Source organism: Linepithema humile, chromosome 1 (assembly GCF_040581485.1).
Source record: "Linepithema humile isolate Giens D197 chromosome 1, Lhum_UNIL_v1.0, whole genome shotgun sequence".
Lineage (NCBI taxonomy): Eukaryota > Metazoa > Arthropoda > Insecta > Hymenoptera > Formicidae > Linepithema > Linepithema humile.
Window position 1 is genome coordinate 41,388,015 of NC_090128.1, and position 24,340 is coordinate 41,412,354.

General features: G+C 41.8%; 2 protein-coding genes across 6 annotated transcripts; one reads left to right on the forward strand and one right to left on the reverse strand.

The window, feature by feature from the left end:
• The first annotated feature begins 8 nt into the window (after positions 1-8).
• Positions 9-2,479, forward strand: DCP1 (decapping protein 1). The gene is made up of 4 exons (XM_012367964.2): positions 9-390; positions 582-1,008; positions 1,087-1,533; positions 1,648-2,479. The coding sequence occupies exons 1-4, from the start codon at positions 182-184 to the stop codon at positions 1,885-1,887; spliced, it is 1,323 nt and encodes a 440-aa protein (XP_012223387.1). The 5' UTR covers positions 9-181; the 3' UTR covers positions 1,888-2,479.
• LOC105672885 (BMP and activin membrane-bound inhibitor homolog) lies at positions 2,465-24,309 on the reverse strand. Of its 5 annotated transcripts, none has more exons than XM_012368130.2 (6): positions 18,730-19,143; positions 17,958-18,219; positions 17,665-17,884; positions 16,554-17,161; positions 3,991-4,263; positions 2,465-3,764 (listed from the first exon to the last, which is right to left on the reverse strand). In XM_012368130.2, exons 4-6 carry the CDS (start codon positions 16,687-16,689, stop codon positions 3,508-3,510), a joined length of 666 nt encoding a protein of 221 aa, XP_012223553.1. In that variant the 5' UTR covers positions 16,690-17,161; positions 17,665-17,884; positions 17,958-18,219; positions 18,730-19,143; the 3' UTR covers positions 2,465-3,507. The 5 variants fall into 5 exon arrangements, 1 of the variants encoding a protein (XP_012223553.1); XR_010889228.1 differs by lacking the exons at positions 2,465-3,764; positions 16,554-17,161; positions 17,665-17,884; positions 17,958-18,219 and adding exons at positions 19,794-19,922; positions 21,818-22,237; positions 22,891-23,029; positions 23,369-24,309 and having other exon boundaries at positions 4,186-4,263; XR_010889225.1 differs by lacking the exons at positions 2,465-3,764; positions 3,991-4,263; positions 16,554-17,161; positions 17,665-17,884 and adding exons at positions 19,794-19,922; positions 21,818-22,237; positions 22,891-23,029; positions 23,369-24,309 and having other exon boundaries at positions 17,953-18,219.
• Between the last annotated feature and the right edge of the window lie 31 nt (positions 24,310-24,340).

A 24,340-nucleotide genomic window follows, 5' to 3' on the forward strand; every position in this document is an offset into this window, starting at 1 on the left:
AAGCCAAAATCTAGTATGGCGGTTATTCCAGGAGCAGCTGCTTGCGTTATTTGAAAATACGATCCTTTCTGTGACTGGTAATCAGTGGACAAAGAGTGGTGAAATCAGCACGTTTATATTAAGTTTCTAATTATTATAAAGCCCCACGTGCACAGCAATTTTAATCATTATCATCATTATCATGACGGATCGGATCGAATTGAGGATGAACGTGGCCGCGTTGAAACGAGTTGATCCCTATGTCAAGGATATTCTCGAAACCGCGACTCATGTCGCTTTGTACACATTCAACGCAGAAGAGAATGAATGGGATAAGACGGACATCGAAGGCGCTTTGTTTCTTTATTCGAGAAATGGCGAACCGTATCACAGTATTCTCATAATGAACAGGTAGTGTGATATTCTCTGTTGGTATCTATGTATCTATATTTCCTGTCTAAAGAGATATAGTATACTATGTTTACCCTGTATTGCCAATTTACTCTAGAGATTTGTTAACTTTTAATCCAATACCTGATCTAAAACTGACCACTGGAACTTGACATTTATTTATTTATTATAATAAATAAAACCTGTTACAGATTGAATACGAATAATTTAGTAGAACCAGTTGCTCCTGGTTTAGATTTGCAGCCACAGGAACCATTTCTGCTGTACAGAAATTCCAGAAACAACATACATGGTATTTGGTTTTATGAAAAAGAAGAGTGCATACGTATCGCATGCATGTTAAGAAAACTTTTGAAGGAATGCGAAGAGACTCGCAGTGTTAATAACAATGAACCAGTAGATAAAATTAAAAAAACCTCAGGATCTAATGTGAACGATGTGGATATATTCAGTATGCTCAGCAAGGCGCAAAAGGATTTCAATACAAGCAGGAATATTGAAGGTGGCACAATAATCAGATCAAACTCTCCACCGAATAATGTTACCGGGCCACTAGCTGTTCCCTTAGGACCTGACGTTACCTCGCAAAGTGTAATGGATTTCTTTGCTAAAGCTAAGGTTAATATCATCTTATTCACACTTGTATGTAATTTGGAGTAAAATATCTATTTAATTCTTCATATTGTTTACATGTAGGTGAATACTGGACATTTCAAAGCAGGCGATCCGCCTACTCAGGGAAGTGCGGTTGCAGCTGAAAGCAAACCTTTACTCGCCCGCTTAATGTCTCACCCAGCGGCGCATACTTTGGAACATATTGAAAAACAACAGAGATCTATAACGCCACAGCCCTCCACCCTTCAGTCGCAATCCGCAACAATTTCCTCTACAAACAGATCTAAAAGACGGAACAAAGCAACTCCTCAACAAGAGTCAGTAATGTCCACGTCTACGTCGATCTCACAAGATCATTCGTTACCCGTTACTCAAACTACTACTGATTCAAACGGGCCGACTGGATTTCTCAGGATACTGTCTCCAACCAACACGAGTTCTTTAAAAAACCATCAATCTATGAACGTTGCTAATACCAACAATGCCAATCCACTTGCATCATTATTTGCTCACGCTTCCGGAAGTACAGTAAGAAAATAAAAATTTCACGATCTTACATATATTAATACACACACACACACACATACACACATATATTATATATATATATTTTTAATCTTTATTTTTCTTTGTTTGATTTAGTCATCGGATGACATTATCGCACCGACAGCAACATTGTCTGGAAGAGGATCAGCGCCAGCCTTGATACCTCCTGTAATGTTTGCCGCTCCCAGTCCGCCAGATCCTTCAAGCAGATCAGTAGAACCATTGACGAGAAATCAGCTTTTACAAGCGTTCAATTACCTGTTGAAAAGCGATCCAGATTTTATCAACAAGCTTCACGAGGCCTACGTCAAATCATTTGGAGAGATACTTTCCTAAATCTGTCAGCATATTGTAATACTAACGAAAAACCCATGCGGGTTGTGACTGATAAAACAATTAAGCTAAAAATCTCGATACTGTGTATGTACATGTATGTATGTACATATTTGTGACAATGCTCGAAATTCAATTGACTCGAGAAACCAAGAGCCGTTTCTTTTAAAAGAAAGGAAAATTTCTTTTCTGGCCAAGAGTTAGAAAGCAATTACAGGAATACAAGACGATATGATACCTTGAACAGTATTTTTGTAAAATAATGCGCTTTCTTTCGAAAAAAAAGGAAAGAATACATGTAAGAAGTGATCGGTAATGGAAATCAGTGAGAAATCTGTGAACAAATTGGATGGTATACAACGGGAAAAATAATGAGCGGTTTTTAAACTGTGATGCCAACATTTGTATTATAAGCGCGTTTTATGACTGAAATTTCAATGCAGCACGAGATCCTTTTTTTTTTGAGCTGATCAAAATATCTATTTTACAGAGTAATGACGTATCCTTCCTATATATCGGATACCAATGTGTATGTTATCCATGAAAAGGAACAAATAAATAGAGACAAACACATCGAGAAGATGCTTAAAATATACTTTACTTTGATCTTTTTGTTCATTCCTCACAAGTAACACGTGTAAAACAAAATCTAAATAGTCTTATTGTGTATTTGTTTAATCATATTATGTCGTACTATCACATAGTATTTATACGGAATACGCTTAAAAATATGTATAAAGTAGGTAAAATACGGTTTCACAAATTTAGTGGCTACGCTTCAAAGTTACGCAACGGAACTCTTGACGTAATTATATCAACTACGAATTAATTTCTCACTGCAATAATTTTTATAGATTATTTGCGAAATATTATCTTCCCTTTATTGGAGAAATTAAAATTATATAATATTCTTATTTACAGTCCATAATGCAAATATTTCCGCGTTTACGACATTGTAACTCAATCATTACATCTTCGAGAATTCAACGTATCGTTTAATATGATAAAAAATACATAGGTACATATATTATCTATATTTACAATCCTACAACGATGCAGAGACATCGTATGCGCTACATCGTTATAACGTCATGTTTAAAGGGTCCAAAAATCCTGGCCCGTTCTCACTCTTCGATTTCACGACGACGCATGTACTGCGTCGGAGTTTCGAGGAAATGCAACAAGTAATACGCCATTGTTTACGATATAATTTACAATAGTTGCTTTCTTCGTAAAATTCACAGCCAAATGGAGCCTTCGCCGGCTCGCTAGCTTTCTATATAGCTTAAATGGCTGGAGTTTAGTATATGACTCTGGCCTCCATGGAATCTTGCAGAGATTTTTGTGCATTAAATATGCATTAAATATGTAAAAAATTAATAGAGTTGAAATGAAGTTAAATGTGAATAACATTAATATCTTATCATAAAAGAAATCTTGCTCATACAGCCTGTTGCATAAAATTGCAATACACAAATGCTCGGTGTCGTCCGCTACGCAAGTATACGTATATGGCACAGTTCCGGTTGTATGAGTCATATACTAAACCAGCACAAGCAGCTCTACTGACTACTACTTAGAAACATCTTGTCGAGAAACTCTGTCTTTGGATTGCGGAATTTCTTAAACCAGAGGCACTTTCGGTGATCCGAGTAAGGGCGGCCCGTTGTCGGATGTTCGATGTGGCATAAACTTGTTTACGTTTTGTGCCGGCACGGGCTGGAGCCATCTGACACCTAAACTGACGATCATCAACAGAACGATGAATCCACAGATACCTACGACGATTGTCGCCATCGGAAACCAACCGTCCGTTGGCTGACTTCCGTGATTGCTCGGATGCAAGGAATCCAAGTACGCACGCTGATCGCCGAACAATTCTATAATAATAATGTCAACGGCGAATTAGAATCAGTATTTGACAAATATTTTTTTGTAAAAGTTTAGATTGATACTTTTATTTAAAAAATTTAATTTGATCGATATTTTAAAGCTATATCTAATATTCAATAGCAATGTATATTACAAAATAATCAATACGACCGACGGTGGAAGTATTGAGAATATTTTTAATGGCGTGCGACATAAACAAGACAACCATCGAACCTTGTATTGTTTTGTTAAATCTGTTTTTCATCGCAGGATCGTCCACATGGTTGCAGAGGTCCTGATTGCAGCAGAGAAATCCCACGGGGCACTGACGTATTTCGAGACTCTCGGCCAGGCAACCGCTGTAAACGCTTTCCATTTTCAAGCGCAACATGTTTGCACTCGACGGTAATTTTGTGAAGCAGGCTTCACCGCGACACATATATCCCTGAGGAACGCAGTCCGGTTGATTGCAGAAGCATCTTATTTGTGTGTTGTTCTTAGGAAGATCTGTAAGCAAACGAAATCGTTAATATCAATGAAGTACTTTTCAAATTAAACGTATTGGATAAATAATCGAAGATATTCACAGACATATCTGCATTCGAAGAATTCAGATATTCACTGTTTTATTGTGCTGTGAAAAGTAAAAGTCGGAAAATAAATAACTATAGCATTTCTCAAAACCACACACATTCTTTCAATTTTGAATAATAATTTTTCTTGCGATAAATACTCCAAAAAAGAAAAAAAAAAAATACATTAAAAGTCAAAGTCTGGACATTGTTCAATATAATCAAACGTAATGTGAAGTTTATAATTTGGTTTCCAGTTTGGCATTTCTCTGCACTATTGCTACTGATAATCTTTTTTTTTTATAAATGATAAAGGAGCGAGATGAGGAAGTGATTCAGCCTTTTTGTTAATTTCAGAAGTTAAGAGGATTGAGAGAAAAGACAGACAGCCTCTCGAGCCGTTATCTTCAAAGCTCTCCAAGGGTGTACGGCGCGCATAAATCTTTCGCGAACAGAATGTCTTTGCTGAAATCACGAACGAGTCCGACGACTCCTACCAGTTTCGAAAAGTCTTGCGCGTACCAAACGTGCTCAGCGTGAATATACAACGAGGGTGGTCATTATTTTTTCGTGCGACTCCGTTAATGAGGACCGTGCGAAATAAATAAAAACGAGAGAGAGAGAAAGACAGAGGGACACGAGGCACATTTATTATGATATTGCGAGGCCATCTTTATCCATGAGCATGCTCGCATTTGCCCCAACCCCCGGTCTACCATCTTGCCGGTTCCCCCGGCACGACCTCGTCTTTCCCCACCGGTTTCTTGCTAATAAGCCCGCAGCGATGTCTTGCCTATATGCATCTCTCTCTCTCCCTTCGCAACGAGCGAGCAAGTGCGGCCCTCCCTCCGTGCGCGGCCCGTCGGGGTCCGGCTCATCGGGGAATAAAAAACGCTAAAACAGCCGAGTCACAAAAGAAAGATTAAAGTGGAGAGGATATATAGAGAGAGGCATGCGATGCCGTGCTCCGCCGCACAGTGGGGCCAAACGACATTTCGTGTTTCAAAAAAGGCTACAGTCTCGAAATGTTAACCGATTTCGATGCTTTTTTTTTTAAATGAAAGCTAACAAAATTTGCAATAACTTTGTGGAGGTAGATTTTTGTTTTTTGTTTTTTTTTTATTATTAAATTACACATAAAACAATTAAATTTGTAAAATATAATGACTGAACAGCAAGTAACTCTTCAACAGTAAATATTTTCTGTAACTTAACATCGGGCACTGATATAGTTGAAATTAAACATTCAAATCCTGATTTAGGAACCATAAAGTTTGACCTAACTTCACAAAATGTTACCTTAACAAATAAAATTGATATGATAAAAATAATATAAAATTTTAATAAATTAGTAAATTAGTGAATTAATTAAAAGTAACACTAAATTATTATTATAAATTCGTAACGAATGGAAGCATTTTCCAATTCCAATAGATGCGGAAGCTCAAAACTTGTTGCTTGACGAACAATAGTTATTTAATAAGTACGAATTTATAATAATAATTTAGTGTTACTTTTAATTAATTCACTAATTTACTAATTTATTAAAATTTTATATTATTTTTATCATATCAATTTTATTTGTTAAGGTAACATTTTGTGAAGTTAGGTCAAACTTTATGGTTCCTAAATCAGGATTTGAATGTTTAATTTCAACTATATCAGTGCCCGATGTTAAGTTACAGAAAATATTTACTGTTGAAGAGTTACTTGCTGTTCAGTCATTATATTTTACAAATTTAATTGTTTTATGTGTAATTTAATAATAAAAAAAAACAAAAAACAAAAATCTACCTCCACAAAGTTATTGCAAATTTTGTTAGCTTTCATTTAAAAAAAAAAGCATCGAAATTGGTTAACATTTCGAGACTGTAGCCTTTTTTGAAACACGAAATGTCGTTTGGCCCCACTGTGCGCCGGCGCGCGTACCCCTCTTCCTCTCTCTCTCACTCTCTCTCATTCTTTCTCTTCTGCCGCCGGCAACTCTGTGCTAAATAATGACAAGCGCGAGACAAAGAATAGGGGACACTTGATGATTTCATTGCGTTCCACATTGACGGTTTTTACATGCCACAGATTGAAAAGTCGTATACAAATTCAGAAAACTATTTCCGCGTGTCGGCGTCTTGACGAAAACGTGATTCTTCGATCTTAAGGCCGAAATAATTTTATTAAAGTAAAATCGAATTTTGCTTTCGAGATGACGGAACATGCTCAACTTAAAATTCTCGTCCGAGTTCTCGTTTCGTTTCTGCCAATAAATCCAGTTTCATCTTGTTACACATGAAATATATCTTTCTAAAGCGTGCACTTTGGAATCTATTGTGAAACGGTCGAACCGAAAGAAAGACAGTAGCCCCCGAAAAGAGAATTCGAAGAGGCACTCGAGGGACAATCCTGTGCTTGCGCGCGTGTGTGTGTGGCGTGCGTTTAAAATAAAAAGGGAAGGAAGGGAAAAACAGCAGGAGGTCGAGGGGCCTGACTGAACAGAGATACGGCCGACAAGCCTAAGGCCGGGTAAGAGCCGTCCGAAAACAAACAGACTGCATCGCAGAGTCGTTCGTTATGCGTCTATGGTATATTAATTATTCCCGGGGGCCCGGCCTCGACGAGTAAGTTCCCCCCCCCCCTCTCTCGCCTGTATTTCTTTTTACGTTCCTTCGATATCGGGGGGGGGGGGGGGGACCACCGACGAGATCGACGTGCAGGACCGTCGAAGGTTTCATCCATTTTTCAATTATCAAGATTAAATTTGTATGACATTGAAATCGGTATTTCATTCGTTAACGATTTTCAATTGGCCGTATTACGATAATAGAATACATTAAGTGCAACTTTGATTGTCGCTCTCGGGTGCTTTCTCTGTTCAAAAAGTTCGCTTCATTTCTAAAATATTCGAAAAAAGCTGTGTATTTTACTCAATCTTTTCTTGCTATCTGTGTTACTATTGCAGATAACGCTATTGTCTCGTCGTGACTCAGAGAGGATCGATAAGTACTCGATACGGTTTGTATGCGAGCGCGGCGACAGAAATAAAGGTGCATTTAAAAATAAACTCGCAATATTCGACGCGAGTTCTGCGAGCAAGGATAGAAAGCTCGGCTGGACGGAAACTTGATTCGAACGAGCGCCGTTTGTACATGCAATTACGAGAGCGACGACTTATATACGCGTATATACGGCAATATGTAGCGGACATCTGAGGCGTACGGCCAATGTCTGCCGCGTTCGCAATGATGAAACTAACGAGCCGCCTCGAGTGTGTCCATGTAACCCGCGCGAGCATTACGCAACGTCGTCGCCCGTGCCTAGGTACATCGCGAACTTCTGCATTAAGCCGAGTTGCATCGGCGAGCGCGCTTTTCTAATTAGCGAGTGTAGTTTCTCTGGCGGTCAAGTAGCGTGAGAGCGAATCGCATCTTTACATCGCGGGGATAACAAAAGAATTGCAAATCCGCAATGATTACGAAATAGCGAATCGGATTGTCGGATATTGGCGCTTCCGCTCCGTTCGCTTCTCAATCAATTTAGCATTGCCACGTGCGATCCTTCGTCTGAGCGATGGAGTTATCTCGCCATCTTGCTCTCTGCGAGGAGTATTAAGGTAGCGGCGGGAATTAGAAACGGCTCGCAAATCGAGAAATAAAAAGTCAGCGGGAATGGAGTCACGGGACACCTGTTCGTACCTACGAGCGAGCAGACTATGAACCCGCGGAGTTATGCGAAAAGGAAGAAGGAACGTCGGCTCATCATCCAGCAACACGTGGAAAGGCGAAAGGAGTGGCCGAAAGAGATGAGCAGGTCGAAGAGGACCGGTCTTCTCGAGAAGCAGCACAGCGTGGTTCGTGAGAAACTTCCGTCGAACGATATACACTCGCAGTTCGAGACCTGCCGACTTGCGTAGAGAATCGCAACGGTCTATCCGATCGCTTTCGATCGTGTTGCGATCTTGAAAAAAAAAATTGCGAAATATCAACAACGCGCAATTTTTTTCGAAAAAATTCTCCCAGACAAGAAATACTTCACCGGTGATTAAATAAGTCGTCCATCGCGACAGCCTTTCAGGAGCGATATTCTTATATAATTTTACTTTTCCTTATTTTCTTATGTAATTTAAGGAAGTTCTCGAAACACGCTGCTGTTATGCTTGCACGGACGTGTAAAGGAAGGCGCCATCGGAGATCATCGTTCGGATAAACCTTTTTTCGAAGTTCTGCGACGGAAAAAACACGTCACAGGTCGAGAATTTTCGTTACGCGGCAAAAATTATCCTACATTCCTTCGGGCGAAGAAAGACGAGGGGCGTGGGACAATCCCGCTCGGCTTTCGGCTAATTCCCGTTTCACAAAGGTACTGTACCGAAGGTAGATATTTGCGTTGGGACTTGTAACTATCGAGAGAGCCGGGTCTATCCGGCTATTATGAGAAAAGCCGGCTTGAGATGGTTCGGAAAGAGAGAAAGAGAGAGAGAGAGAGAGAAAGAGAGCGGGTGGACCTAGCCGCCGGATGGTTACAGCGGGGTGGCAATTAGCAAGGAACAATGGGGAGCCCGGGTCCTTGTTTCTGGGAAGTAGGCGGAGGGTCCCTCACCGGGGGCCCTGCCATTCCACGGCAACCCGGGCCAGGTATATACGCGTCCGAAGACCGAATATAATATATGGCCGACGTAAGTATACACACAACGTTTCGGCGATAGAACGACGGGTTGCCGATGCTCTCCCGGCAACCTGGTGATTAGCCCTACTTAAACTCGGATACGCGGACGCGAGCGGCCCATCGGCAAGTAAAAGGCATCCTCATCAATTATATGCAATTGCCAAATTACTCCAAATTACACACGCCGGCTCTTGAAGAACGCGCAACCTTTTATGATAATTTTCGTGTTTTTGCGGAGGCAGCCTGCGCGATCACCTTTGATTATCGTTCGCCGAACGCGCACGTGATTAGCTCCGAGAGATTCGGGATAATTAAATTTCAAATTTCGACGTACGTCGGGAGAAATGTGACCGAACAAAGTGGGCATCGACAGGCCGAGCACGCGAATATACAATTATTCGTTCTCCGACCGATCGCGTTTACGCGGTTTGTTATCGTCGCGCGTGTCGCGTGGCAGAACAATGATTTTTGATTTCTTATTTCTCTCGTCTCGTTGTCTCGCGGAGGCGACCGGATAAAGCGTAATGTCGCGCGGTATATAACGTTCCCTTTGAATCCCTTTATTTCCGCTCGTTTGCGTGCGCTTGAGTTAGCGCGAATCAACACGGCCGCGTTGGCACGCAACGGCATGCGTGTGCACGGCTTGGAGACCAGCTGGCGCTTAACCGACGCCAAGCCGCTCTAACAGTCTAATTGCGCGGCACGAATTAACGGCGTCGCGACGCGTCGCCGGCGACGCGAGCAAATCCGCGCTACTGAACAGCGTGTTTTCGTTTCCACATTCTTTTCCCGCAACTCAAGATAAGATTACGATGGAGCATCGCCTGTTTTAATCGCCTTCTCTTTCCTTTGCCTCTGCGCAAATGCTGCCTGAGCAACAAAGCGGTGACCGGAGCCATCGAGACGCATTCGATGATTTATTGCGAGAACAAAGAACGAACATACTCGATATGAAGCGTGACCCGACCGAAACAATTGCGACGTTTCTCGTTTTATTGTAAAAGAGATGTCAACGACTTTCCCGATGACTAACGCTTCGACTCATTTTTGCACAAATTTGCGAGTATAAATACGCGGGTCTAATTAAAGCGATGATTGCTGAGTGGAAATCGATTGGTAAATTGAAGCAGTTTAAATGATTATCTATACACATTTTTTGCGATCCCTACGATTTTTCTTTCAGCTAATCCAATAAATCAGCGACAGCAGGTAGACGAGCAGCCGCGTGTTGCGCTGCGGGCGAGCGGTTACTAAAACGGTATCGTGTTCCTGATTCCATCACGCTTCATCGAGCATTATCAATGAAACCGGAATACCCTCTCTGCTGCATAATGCATTGTTTATTTTACGTCATGTACGCGCGGACATCTCGTGACGCGATTTCACTGTGACTTTACGTGTTGCACGAAGCAAGTGCCGAGATAAAGAGATTGATTTTATCAATCATTTCGAAATCTGCCGTTACGCTTTTATCAACAACAGAAATGTGCAATAATGCGTAACCTGTAGCTTTATACTGCGTATATTTGTAAAAGCGTTTCCTTGGAACCGTTGACATTGGTTCCGAGAATCTATCGTTGTGGCAGATCTATTTATAGAAAGTGCATTGTGACTGCATCGATACAAAAGTATCACTAACGATCCATCCACACGTCAGTCCAGCGGTCTTAAATCAACGACTCGTCTCTTGCTAAATGTGAATGCGCGATAAAGTAAAATCAAGAGCCCGTGAACCGCCCGGAGATCGACGCGCGATTTTCTTCGTCGAGTTTCTGCTCGCATCGAGTAATTAATTCCCCCTCGCGAGAATCCGCTATCACAGCCGACCGCCAAGATTCTAGCTTCTATTCCGCGATTACTTTCGCTCGCTCCGGGTGATGCAAACACGTCATCGGCACGGCAAAAAGTGGCGCGAAGGGGGAAACTTGGAATCGCGTTAATTGATCCAGAACGGGCGCGCCGTTATTGGCCGGCTATCGCGAGCGTCGGCGGCACGTGAATCCGAGGCGCGATTCAACGTGCGAGGAGAGATTTCTATCCCAGCGAGTACGCGGCGAAAATGCGAATCAACGCCGCGAATCAACCTCTCTCATCCTTCGTGTGATCGAGAAATTATCGAGTTATTAGCGAGAGAGCAGTCGTCATTCTTATTAATTTAGACCGCGCCGCGTCTTTTTCTCATCGCCTCCCGACAGCCCTCTCATCAGTCGTCGCGCATCGCAAGTTCGTTGATCGCCGCAACTACCGAGCGGCAGGGAATGGCAGATTGCGACAACGCTCGTTCATTTGGATTCGACGCATCTCGATCCTCGGGAGTTGCACATGCATGCACGCCGTCGCGCCGCGCCGCGTCGCATACAAAGTGCGCGATTAACATAACGCGCGCGTCTGTCTATTCCGAATGCCACGGATATAACACGCGCGGTGATTGATAGTCGATTGTAAATAGCGAAGAGCAAACGTCTCCCCGGGTAGTTATGTACACGCCGGAGTAACGCGCGATTTTGCACGGTCGCGGGCGTAACGTCGCGCATTTTTCATGAGCCGTATCGCGGAATGCGCCTCGGGCGCCAAAGGGTGAAAAGAAGAGTTTCGTGTCCGCGCGTGAGAAATCTTGTCGAGCGGACGCGCACTGAGAGTCGCGAAAAAATTTTTGGCAACCGATATATCAACGCGGCGATCGCGCGGATTATTTTGTTCGGCCGACAACACATATGTATTTAACAGAGAGAGAAAGAGAGAGAGAGAGAGAGAGAGAGAGAGAGCTGCTTTGGAGGCAGAGTGCTGCCGCGCGGAATTCCAAGTTCAATAAAACGGAATATGCGTTCCAAATAGCGGGGCTATATTTATAGCGAGATCGCGTACGTGATCGTTCATGCGATCACATGCGTGTGATCGTGTGCGGCGCCGCGAAGAACGCGTGTGTATAATTTTTCGCATGACAAAGACGACCACCGGGAGAGCATCATTATCATGAATAGAATGTTAAATCCAGACAAGTGCAATACTGTGGATAAATATGTATGATAATCGAACGACTTGCGTCCTGTGAACAGGACGTTTCAGTTTATAATACACATGCGTTGCGAAGGATAAGCGAGCGGGAAATCCTAATCAATTATCCGATAACCGGAAGTTAATAAAGATAACCTAAAGTTCCTTAATTAACAAGATAATATTTTTTCGTCGTCTTATCTAGTCACGATGGTTCTGATTCATCGGTAAAAAATGCGCCTGTATGATATAAATCCTGCTACCAGCGTGTAAACACGTCCCAGCGTTTACTCGCTCATCCACAGAGTTACCCTTGTTCTCGATTCTCGCGCTTCGCAAAGCAACGCTTGAACGAACGGCGCGAGCCGAGAAAATTTTCGAACGCGCCGAGTTTTACCGACGATTGTACGACCCCAGCCCTGGGACGACTCTGCGTGATTTCACCGGCTCGGAATAATGCGAGTGGTGGTAAATCTGTAAATAAGTAGCGAGCGAGATCGGGATTACATGAATTAGCATCTCATGGCTCGTAATGTTTGCCACTCGCCTACACGCGCACAGTCGCAGTAGCACAAATAAATCAAACAGATATTTTGCGGTCTTTAAAATAACTATCAAAACTGAGGTGGAACACGTGATTTTCGAACGACGGCGCTCGCGTGTGTAGCAACACTTCTTCAGCGTCGAATAAACGAGCTATAAAATTTCCATCAGCGTCCATCGAACGAGTCGTTAACTTTGAACTCGTCGAGTCGGTTTTGCTCAACCTGAATGCGGTTCGTAACGAACGACAAGGCGAAAGTGTTTTTGTTCATTGCGTCATTTTTACTTGATACTTTATGTTTTTATGCTCGTCATAATTTTGTCGTCTTAATTGATACAAGCTATTTAATTAACAGTGGAATGTACAAAATAAAACGAAAATAGAAATTTAGAATTAAAATAAATGTTGCGATACATAAAAGAGATGCTGAGGAGATTTTCTACTAAAATGTGATTTATAGATCCAAAATATTTTCAAGTATAAATTCACGTTGCTTAAACCTGTTCTTCCTCTTAGCGATATCAATATGTTTCCTATTGCGAAAAAAGATTTATTCTGTTTGACGCACAATTGTATAATAAATTCATGCGTGGGCCAGAAGCTTTATCAAAAAATATTGCAAATTTTTTTTCTTTATATCACTTTTTTATATAACATGCGTATGCAAGACCGTTCGCGATTATGTGCGACAGCGGTCATTTCCGTATGCCACTGTCTGCAAAGTGCAGAGACACACAACACAGTAATGAGTCATATTAAGGGTGTCGCAAAAACGAACGGTGCTTCAACGCGCACCGTATTTTTTATGCAAAATAATTAAAAAAATTATTACATATTCATATCGAGATTAACAAGATTCGAAGAGCACAGCGGCGTTCCGAAGGAAATGCGAAAAAATTCGACAAAATAAAGCCCATCCTTACGAATCCATAGCGCGATTGCTTCGTGGGACACCGCGTATGTGTACGCACGGCTACGCTGAGTATTTATGTACAGAGCGTACATAGCCGAAGAGGTACAAACTCGTCACGCACGCATGCATATCCGTGTAGACGACAGGCGCCATCGAGTTGACGTTGTGTGTGTGCGTGTGCACGTAGCGTAACGCCATGCGCCAGCTGTAGCCCCGCCACTGCGCCGCGGTACTTACGAGGCGCACACGTGTGCGTATATGCGAACGATAAACTAAGCGTGTGCGTGCATATGCTCCGCTCTCCTCATTGGCGTCGATGAGCTCGCATTTTTCGTCGTCGTCGCGCCGTTCGCCACTCGAAAGACAACGGCTGCGGCAACGACGACGATATAATGAGAAGCAGCGCGGATCGAAGCTCCAATTAAACCGAGCTTTCGACCGATCGATGAATTTATCAACGTAATTACATGCTCGAGAATATCTCACAATCACAGTCTAGTCTCTTTAATATCTTTCTAGTAAAATTTATCCCAACTTTGAATTTTTAAATCTACGATAGAAAAGTGTATAAATGATAGAAATAACATGGTTTGCGGAAGGGATGGGCAAAGATCACTCGATTAATCGATCATCGAAGCGTTTTTTATTAAGAAAACGATTATGTGTCCAATGTATTTATGTTCGATTAATCGCAACATCGTTAATTTTTTTTCTCGATGTTACGAAATTTTTTACTAGATTTACTAGTTATAAGTAGTGTAAAATCGTTTAGTGTAAAATTTACACCAATCAAAGTAGCAGATTTAGTACTTGATATACGTACTAAACGGTGTAAACCAAGCCTGTTATAAAAATTAGAAATGAATCGAATATTATCGATGTTTTCAAGATATAATCGTTTATAAAAAAATAGTTATTTTTGATAATCGATTATTTAAAAGTAGATTATTTTTTTTAGCATCGCCCATCCCTAGTTTGCGGTCGCATTTCCGACAAAAACAAAATGTTATTCTCGAGGTTTACACAATTTCATAATAAATTAATACAGCAGTGTTATGCTCTTCGCAATATGCAACACGTGCAAGGATAAAAAATTAATTAAAAATTTAGATCGCAGGAGAATAATTATTTCCATCAAATGGATAGAGCGCCGATGCCGTTGGGATTGCAGTTCGCTTTAATTAGCCAATGGACACTCGATTTTGTGTGCGCATTTAAGAAGCGAGTCCGTATCGGATGCTGCTATTATACGCGAACGGTTTAACGACACTTGCAATTCGTCGAACGCATTCGGATTAACGACCTCGAGCGATATATAGAGGGTTGCAGCTTTGCCGAAGATGCGAAATGCATTCGGGAAACTATAACCGCCCAACGAAATAGTTACGCGGAATCGCGCTCGAGTATGTCAATTAAAAGCGAAAGAGCATTCCGCTCAAGTCGATCAATCGAATTTTATTCCGGCTTAAGAGGAATGCGCGCAAACAACGCGACCGGCTCACTTCCTTGATTGACAGGTCTGCTTAACAATTAGATCCTCAGCGGAATCTATGCGACGATGTCTATTATTCAAGTATATATATTCAAATCCGCTTCGATTCAAGGATTATCGAAAGAGAAAAGGAAAACAAGACGCGCGGACGCGTGCAACAAGCGTGTCGGTACCTATCGTACACATATATAGATATGGTACATTATATACTCTACTATCCGCGCGCCTAGCTGGCGCCCGGCATATATACTTTATCGTCTTCCTAAACTCGCTATCGTGCTAAACGACGAAATTTCAATATTTATTATTTCGCCGGCTGGGTGAAAAGAGCAAAAGCAGAGTCACGCGTAAATAAATTATGCCGCTCACGACGTCAATTATGTATTATCGGTCATGCATTATACGTAATCACTGTGCTCACAGAAAATTTACCCAATCTCACTTGGCCGATTAAGGGGATTGTTGGCAATATAGATACGGAATACTTATTGTGAGAAGTTTGAACAAGTCCGCCGGCTCGCGTGATGCTAGTAGGCGCCGCTCTTTTGCGGATATAAATCTATTGATCGATCGTGAATCATTCGTACGTCGCACCGCGCCGGGCGATGCGAACGTTCGCTCCGCTCGCTCGCATTCAACTCGAGTAAACGATTTTATTGCTCGCGCTGAGCATTCCACGAACAGCGATCGACCCCCTTTCGAGATAGTTTACACCATCGCGTAATGGTTTTTGTTTGTTTGTAACTAAATCGCACTGGCGAACCCCTTGGCGCCGAGTATTTTCGGGAAGTGCGTGAACCTCTCATCATCCTTCGGTGGCTCGGTATATAAAAAGTAGCAATTTAGTATTCGTAAAAGTTCGAGGTTTTTCATTTTGTCAAGCTGAAAACGATTCTAGCAAACAGATTATAAAAAATCATAGCTACAAATGGTATCAATAAACGTTTTATCTTAAAATAAATGTGTTGAAAGTACGATCTTTGGCTCAAATCACGTCACGTAAATATTTGTTGAATATTTTGAGGTTCTAATTTTTATATTACAACTTTCACACAAACGAATAATCGGATAATACGATAGCCATTATCCCTGAAAAGATACGATGTGCTAAATTTGTGAGAATTAGCAAAACAAGCGTGTCGAGCACGTGTATGCGCCGTGTTTCCTGAGATTATTCGCACGCAAGTGTCTCACCTTTGCTAGTGACCTAGTGCTCATATCAGAGCACTATGTTCCACATTTGCATTCGAATAATAAAAGATTGACAATCGCAAAAAAAAAAAAAATTTATTACCGGCGAATAATTTATTGTGCTTTAAAACTTGAGATTTTTCACCACTAATATATTTATTTTCAGGTCTGAACGAAATATAAAAAAACTAGAAAAAAAAGAATACAAAAGCTGAGAATACCAAAGGAATGACAATGTCGCGCGAGAAGACACAATAAGCTCGATTGAGATGTATAATCTTCCACGAATATGACTTACAAGCGCCTGCCCGCGCGCTCATGTTTTCGCATTGGCGACTTATTTAAGTGATATTTCATACATATATGCGACATTGTTTGCATATCTGCAGCACGATGTTTGCACATCGTTCCGTTTATTTCTAGCAGACACGTTACCTTTATCGATGGATTGCTCCTCGTCGAGCATCTTCTGATAATCCTCCAAATCTAAATTCGCAGGCGCGCCGTTGGCGACGATGGCGATGAGACTTATCATCACCTTCGCGAGGATGAGAACGTTGTGCGGCAACATCCCGAACAGTCGGTTGAATCAATGAATATCAAAAGCGCCGCAAATCCCGGCGGTGGCACAGCGTCGTCGTGTTCGTCGTCGTGTTCGTCGTCAGAACGATGATGATCTTCCAAGGATCAGGCATGTGTTTTTTTTTCCCGCGTGGATCAAAGCGTCCGGAGCATCGCTGAAAATCGTCACGATCAATGGACCGCTTTTACTCGCTTGATTATCGCATCGCGTACAACGCGAATGCGATCGGCTCGAGAGAAGCACGCGCGAGAGGTTCGAAAGCGGACAGGCGCCGACACGAACGTACCAAGCACGGCGCTGTCCGACGACTGACTGACTCACTTGGTCGCGCCGGCCGCTCGGAGCCAGTCAGCCAGCCAGCAGGCACCCGGCGTCGGGGGAGCACTCGCCTCGAATAGTTTTTAAACGAAAGCTGCCGCCTGCCGCTCCGTATGCCACCGCTCCGCCGCTACCGCCGATCCTGCGATGCACAGTATTTACTTGGTTACTATGCAGGTCGCTCAACTTGCCACACAACAGATTGACACAAAAAAGAAACTTATTCTCGGGTGAAAGTAACTTTAAAGTTGTTATTGCGGTAAAGCAGACTATAAGTAAAAATTACTCTGTTTATTTTTCTACGGAAGCAAATTTTCCGTTGGTACGATATTATATTTATTTTGCAATTCTGTCAATTATGCAAATCTACAGCGCGATTGTACAGACATTTTCCTGCCGCGTGTCAAAGCGCGTTCTCCCTCGTGAAAATTTGATATATTATTATTCGCGCTTTTAAACGCAAAAGCTTTCGACTATTACGAAATATATACATGGAAGTTTCATATACGAAACGAGTTTTTCGTTCATGAGAGAAGGGGAGAGTTTATTACACGTATCCGTTTCGCATATTGAGATAATCGTCGCTGACGCGGAATACCGGAATTCGATTATTTTTCCAAAGAGCACACACGGCGCGCTACTTACATTAACGATGTGAGCTGTACACACGAACGTCCGATCAGCCGACACTGTGAAACAGTGTGCGTGCAGTCTGTCGGCAGAAAGTCGGTGAGAACTGCGGAGCGGAAGGGAGCGGTGGCGCCTGACTCCCGACGCCAAAGTGGTGCGACGCGACGCGTCTTTGCCTGCTTTTTCCCGTTGAGTCTCAGCCGTTTTCGGCGACACAGTGACAGGCCACCTTTTTCTACCATAATACATATCTTATTATTGCTTCCCGTTTACGAACACGAAACTTTAAATAGCGATTCGTACATTACCGTTTAAACAGAGGCAATTAGCTATCCGTTCCGCGGCACCGCGTTAAACACACGGCCGCTTTGGCTTATTTCCATCGTGGTAATACATCGTCCTTAAACGAAAGGGCTTAAGTGTAAACGCAGTTTAGCAATGACAGCGTGATGGATCTGCTGCTAGTTGCATCAGGCGCAAAATAGTCAAACACAATTTCGCCGTCTTATTTTAGGCGTCAGATCACAGCTGGCAATCGCGACAGGCGGACGACACACAAGCGGGATGGAACTAATATAAACAATTATACATTATTTCTATTAAGAAATATATTATGTATTATTTATCTTATACAATATATCTCTATCTAGATTTTATTTTTAGATAAGACTCAAAAATTATATTTTAAATGTACAACAATAACCTTTTTTCTATAACTTTTTTCTATATATTTAATTTTAGTGTTATAAAAACCCTTAAAACGTCATAAAATTTTTTATGTTAGTTTATATATTAATTTTTAATGACGATAAAAGTTATCAATAGTGTAATATTATATTTTACTGTTTGCAAAATCACTGTGTAAAATCGATATACGCAATGTATTTCAATTCTCAATTATATATAATTTTTTATGTATCTATTTAAAGAATTGAAATTCAAGCCCGCATTCTTGGCGTTCCATAGATAAGATTTGGACAGCGAATTTCTGACATCTCTATCTATATGCTTCAGTGACAAGCGCACATTTAAAACCTCACATTGATTACATTACTCTCACAGAGAATTCACTATACTCACGGGTGTCACGACGTCTTCCTCCTCGTTGTTTTATTTATGTTAGATGGAATCTTTTTTTTCACGATGATGCGGCGTTTCGGACGTAAGGTTTTCGGCGCGCGCGTGCATTATTTCTCCGCCGTTATTCATTTGATCGGCAGGATGCGTGTGCATGTGTGCTCAGCAACCTGGAGGATGACTAATTACGTTGAAACGGCCGAGGCACCTGGTATACCGAACGCCCCTCGAGGGGCTTGCTCGATAGCGGTGAAGAATTTGAGCTACATGGCCCGTCGTTAGGCAGACGATGTAGAACAAAGGATGCTAGCGTGATGGTTTATTCTTCGGGAAGCTTCGTCAAATACGCATACGTCGAGCATCTCGGAGTCACCCATCGTGAGTGACGTGGCTTTTCTGGGACCTCCCCAGTTATTCCTAAATAAAGATAAACCAAGTCTCGTTACTCGGCGCGCATGCATAATTTCAAATGGCATCAACAAAGGTCTCTTTTGTAAAGCGTGGTACAAAGTTAAACGATGTAAAGCTTAAAAATGCGCAAATAGTTACGGCAATTTTTTCCAAGCACATGCTTTATAAATATCATGTATCGGCGAATAAAGTTAACAGCTGGGTTTGCAATTTCAAGCTTTTCAAAATCGATGTTACGGTTATATCACTTGGACTGGTAAGGATTAATAGGTGCGGAGTGTGTGTCCGCTGAGATAATATTATTAGCATGCGATATTCAATCGCGCTCGCAATCCGACAGCCGTGCCGGCGCTACTGCTGGAACTTGAAAGCTATCCAACGAGAGTGTAACAAAAAATCGCCTTAATACAGACTCGGCCGACCTGTCGGCGGCAGTTATCTCCCGCACGGCCGGCTTCTATTTATATTTTCCGTTCGTTAGTCGATCAGTGGCATACGATCAAGGCGAGAATTATATCCACGAGCGCGAACAAACGCGTGCGTAAGACCGATCTGACGCGAACGAGAGATATTATCTTGTTGCATTGTGCAACGCTACAATTCTGTAAGTATTTATATTTATAAAATTTTGTGACATAACAGCCACAATACTTTACCTATGTCTTAATTTATCCCGCTGGAGGAAGAAGCGCAATTGTCCTACAATAATTATAATATACCTAAGTTTCGGCAATTATATTCAGTAGCTTACAGCGCCCATCGTATAACGATTGCTTCTCAGGAATCTATAATAGAAGTATTTATCATTAAAATTGTTATTATTCCTCGCAGCATTTATATTAAAAAATTGGCGTGCATGGTTTATGATGTATGCCTGATAAGAAAGAAATAAATGCGAATGATTAAATACGAATTCGGTATCATCACGTCGATTCATCCCGAGCTTCCTGCGTATAAATCGCGATCAAAAATCGATTCGACGCGCATCATGTCGGTCCACTTAAAACCGGATTTCGCCCCGACTCCCTGGAGGCTCATTCGGATATGCCTGACAAGGATTAGAAACCGTGAACGATGCGAGGGAAAACAATTCTTTGACGTAAAACGTGCGGAACTGAAACGATCGTTAACGTTACAGCAGTCAAAGGAATCAATTACGCATGTACTCTTAGTGATACTCGATAGAATCACACAGAGTCGATATCTCTGTCGACCTGAGAACAATAATGCTGGAATTTTGGATGAGTTTAAATTTACATTTGAATGTCACGATAAATAGAAAAGAAGTCGATGTTCGTCATTAACTATTGATGTATGTTAATAAGATGTTGTCAGCGTCCTATCATGTTCTTAAATTGAACAGACGTGAATTTTATTAGAGGTGATCATTATTTTTAAATAATATAAGTAAGTTAATTATTTTATATTTTATTTTATATCGCATTTGATCGGTGTTATATTTATGCGAAAAGTGCCAGTTAAGTTTGCAATGTGTTTATAAAGAATTGATTACAGATTGTGGCAAATTGTTCTTTTTTTTTTTTTCAAGAAGGAAATAGCTTAAAGTTTTCAGTCGCTTTTATCGCTGTGAAATGCGAAGAAATCGACGGGGCGCACCGTAGAGCCATACCGCGATGCCGTCCATTTCGAGATAAAAAGAATGAGAGGCTAACGACGCGCTTCGCTAAGGTGTATACAGGATGGGTCGAACCGAGACATTCCCGAACTCGAAAACCCACTTAGCCATTCGGAGAACGAAGATTAGAGGGTAGGTCTGTGGGTATCTTCAAGTTGTGCTATCTTATGCCTTTCGGGATCCGGAGGCTGAGGATAGGACCCCTCGTCGAGAGGTGGACTGATAAGAGGGCGGCTTTTAGCATATCGCGACAAACCACCGCGGGGAAGTGCGGTCGAGTAGGAGGAAAGGAAAAAAGGAACCGAGCAGATAATAAGAAATGAGCCTAAAATGCAGGAATGCTGTCAATTAGATAGAAGACGGTTATAAATATATAAAGGCGAAAGTCATAAATATGTTGGCGCGCGTATGTATTTGTATTTACTTATGTATTCAGACTTGATATCTGTTGTTTTATTAAAAAGCAAGTACTACTATATTTAATAACACCGTAATTGAGAAGCATGATATACGTAAATTGACATTAATGGAAGGTGCATTGTGGAGATTTACTCTATTCGAGAAATCTCTCGCGAAATGGTCTGCCGTTTCCCACGTGGGAAAAACGAGTCCTGCACTGTGTAGGTGGCTGCTATAAGCGTGAACACTCGCCATGTGGCCTCGATGCTCATGATCTGTGACATAGGGTGGTCCCTGCGCTACCAAGGCTGCTTTTGAGTAGATTTATCTTTCCCGAGCGTTAATTATATATATATATATCCAATGTTAATTAGCCGTAGTATGAAACCTTATGGCGTTTCTTTGCGCACGACGATATTTCGACGATAATATTTCTTATTTTATGTTGTTACGAGAATCCTTTTTCATATATTTATTATTTTAAATCTTATATTTAATATTTCTTTTCGTATAGTTGAGTGTAAGCTTGAAAAAAGTATGTAACGACAGAACTCGATATTTTCTTTCACAGCAGGTAATCTAAAGTCAAATAAATGACTGATTTATGTACGTGAGTAAATAAGATAAAAAAATGTGCGTAGTTACCGTGTGACTACGTAACAAGACGCCAGGACGGATATGAGGGCCGCAAAGGCAAGGATGAGGGCGGCAACGTGCAGCGCCCTGACGCGATTTCGAAGGAGTCGGTCGGCCGATTCCGCTTGATCCTCGGACTTCCGATCAGGTTGCATCGTCTGTATTGCGTCACGACTCGTCGATGCTGGATTCCCCGGCGTCTCGCGGTCCACCGTGGAACGTGCCTGATCCATCTGAGGCTTTCTCTCGCGTGTCCACGTACTCGTGTTCTCCTCGTCACTGTCGGCGTTGCAGTAGTCGTGGCTATCGCAGCATTTCAACCTGGGCCAGGGCACGAGAACCTGGGAACTCGTCGACGGTTCCACAGAGTTGACCAATCGCGACCCTGTGATCCAGGATTTTGTTTCGCACAATAACGGCCTGGCGACCCTGCATGCACAAAATTACGAACGATTAATTAATGAACTTGCTCAATAGAAATAACTGTACAATAGGCGGCAACTATTTTTTTCAGTTCAATTATTGATTCTCAACACCGAATGATAGATTTGTTGGAGAAATTAGCCGCGTTATAATATTCATAAAATTTGTACGACACCTTCTTTTACTGATTTTTTGAATTGAACAAATTAATACGAATTCTTGTCTAATCGGACGATTCTTCTGCAAAAATCCGGAAAAAAACAATACTAGCCGCATTAGCATATTACAATTCGGATTTTGTCGAACTTCTGCGTGATCACAGCTTTTAGGACGGCGATCATGATGGTAATATTAATGAGACATTTAACAAAGTTCGCAGAAACTTTTTCGTTCGATTATCTCGTCAAGGTTACTTGCGCATTCCTGAATTTATATTATGGCGTTAATCGAATTTGTACAACGCAACGAATTAAATCCTGTTTGCGAAGAGACATAACACCTTGCCTTAACACTTTAGCATTTAAAAGATATTAAATAAAAAGCTTCTTATCAGAAAATCAGAAGATAAACGATTCAAACGTTATATTACATCAGAAAGCTGGTTGTCTGCGTAAATGCAATTTCCAATAAATATTAAATGTAATTTATGTTATACACACTCTGTACATCCTCTTGTAGTCGTGCTTTCGCCAATTTCTTGACTCGTCAGAATAAGTTCGGTGTAACAAAAGAATTTCGTTCTACAGATTTCCACTCCAGCTTCTTTACAAGCCTTGTTCGTGCACACGCATTTTCTTCCTATAAAACGTAATCTTGCATGTAACGAACAATTAAAATGAGACAGTTACAAGTAAGAGTTTCATGTTCATAATATTTTATGTATTGTAAAGACAAATTGCTAATTCATGAAAAATAACAAGTCTTGTGAACAGAAGCAGTTTACAAAAATAAAACTGAGCAATTTTTAACGATACTATTAATTTGTTGGAATAAATTAAGTGAGCTAGATATATTCGCTACATATATTTATGGGAAAAAATGTTTAATTAACGACTCTTCTCCGAACGTTTCGCTAACGAGCGTCCTTTGCCAATTAGAAAAGTCGGCGGTGGCCGGCGATAAGCGGGCCTCGCTTACCTTCGACTTGCGCGAGACTCGTTGACAGCGACACGACGCACACCGCGACGACGTATCCGGCTAACGATCGACTGATTATCGATCGACGAGTGTGCATTTCTTTCTTCCGCTTGCCGAATTACACGGAAGTTTATCGGATATTTATCGTTTATCACTCAATACTGTACTTATCACTTCGCGTTCGCCGAAGTGATCGCGGAAGCGCTTATCAGATTGTAATACCGTTTATCACTCGGCGTTCGCTGAAGCGACCGCGGGCCATAATTGTAATGATTCTCGAGTGCCGATGGAATATGACTGTGATTCGCGTCTCATCGGTTGAAACGACTATTTGGAAATGTCCGAGGGAAGAGGTTGTACGCGGCTACTTACGTAGGCACCTCCAATTTTAGCACCTCCCACTAAAAGAACGTCGCGCCGTATAGCGCCGTGCTGCGTCGCGTCGCGTCGCATCACGGTCGTCCGGTTCGACAATTTACTACTACATCTATTTTAATTCCGTCATCGGCGGGCATTTATACGCGGCCGCGAGTTCAGCTACTCCAGCCGCGGCCGATTTATTCCAGTGTTTTCGGCGCAAACGGCCTTTCTCGCGGGTGTCACGATAGAAGTTGGTACGCTCTTAAAGTTGGCCGATTTATTGAAAGAACAACACGCCTGACTCCCCCTCGCCTATGTTTTTATATATTCCGAGACACGTGTGTCCCGTCGACGACAGTTCGGACGTAACGAAGCTTTTGACGGCGTCTGATAGCGAGACTATAAAGACGCTTTTCACGAAACGGTGCCGACTGCCTGGAGTCGGAGTTCTCGTTAGCGGAAGAATCGAAGATACGACAGTGTAGCGCGTTTTCATCTTTTTCACAAAAAGATATTTTTATTGCTTACACGGGCGCTTCATTCAGCATTATATCGTTCTCAGCAAAATTAAAAAAAAAAACAAAATACAGGACTTAAAAAACGAAAGATTAT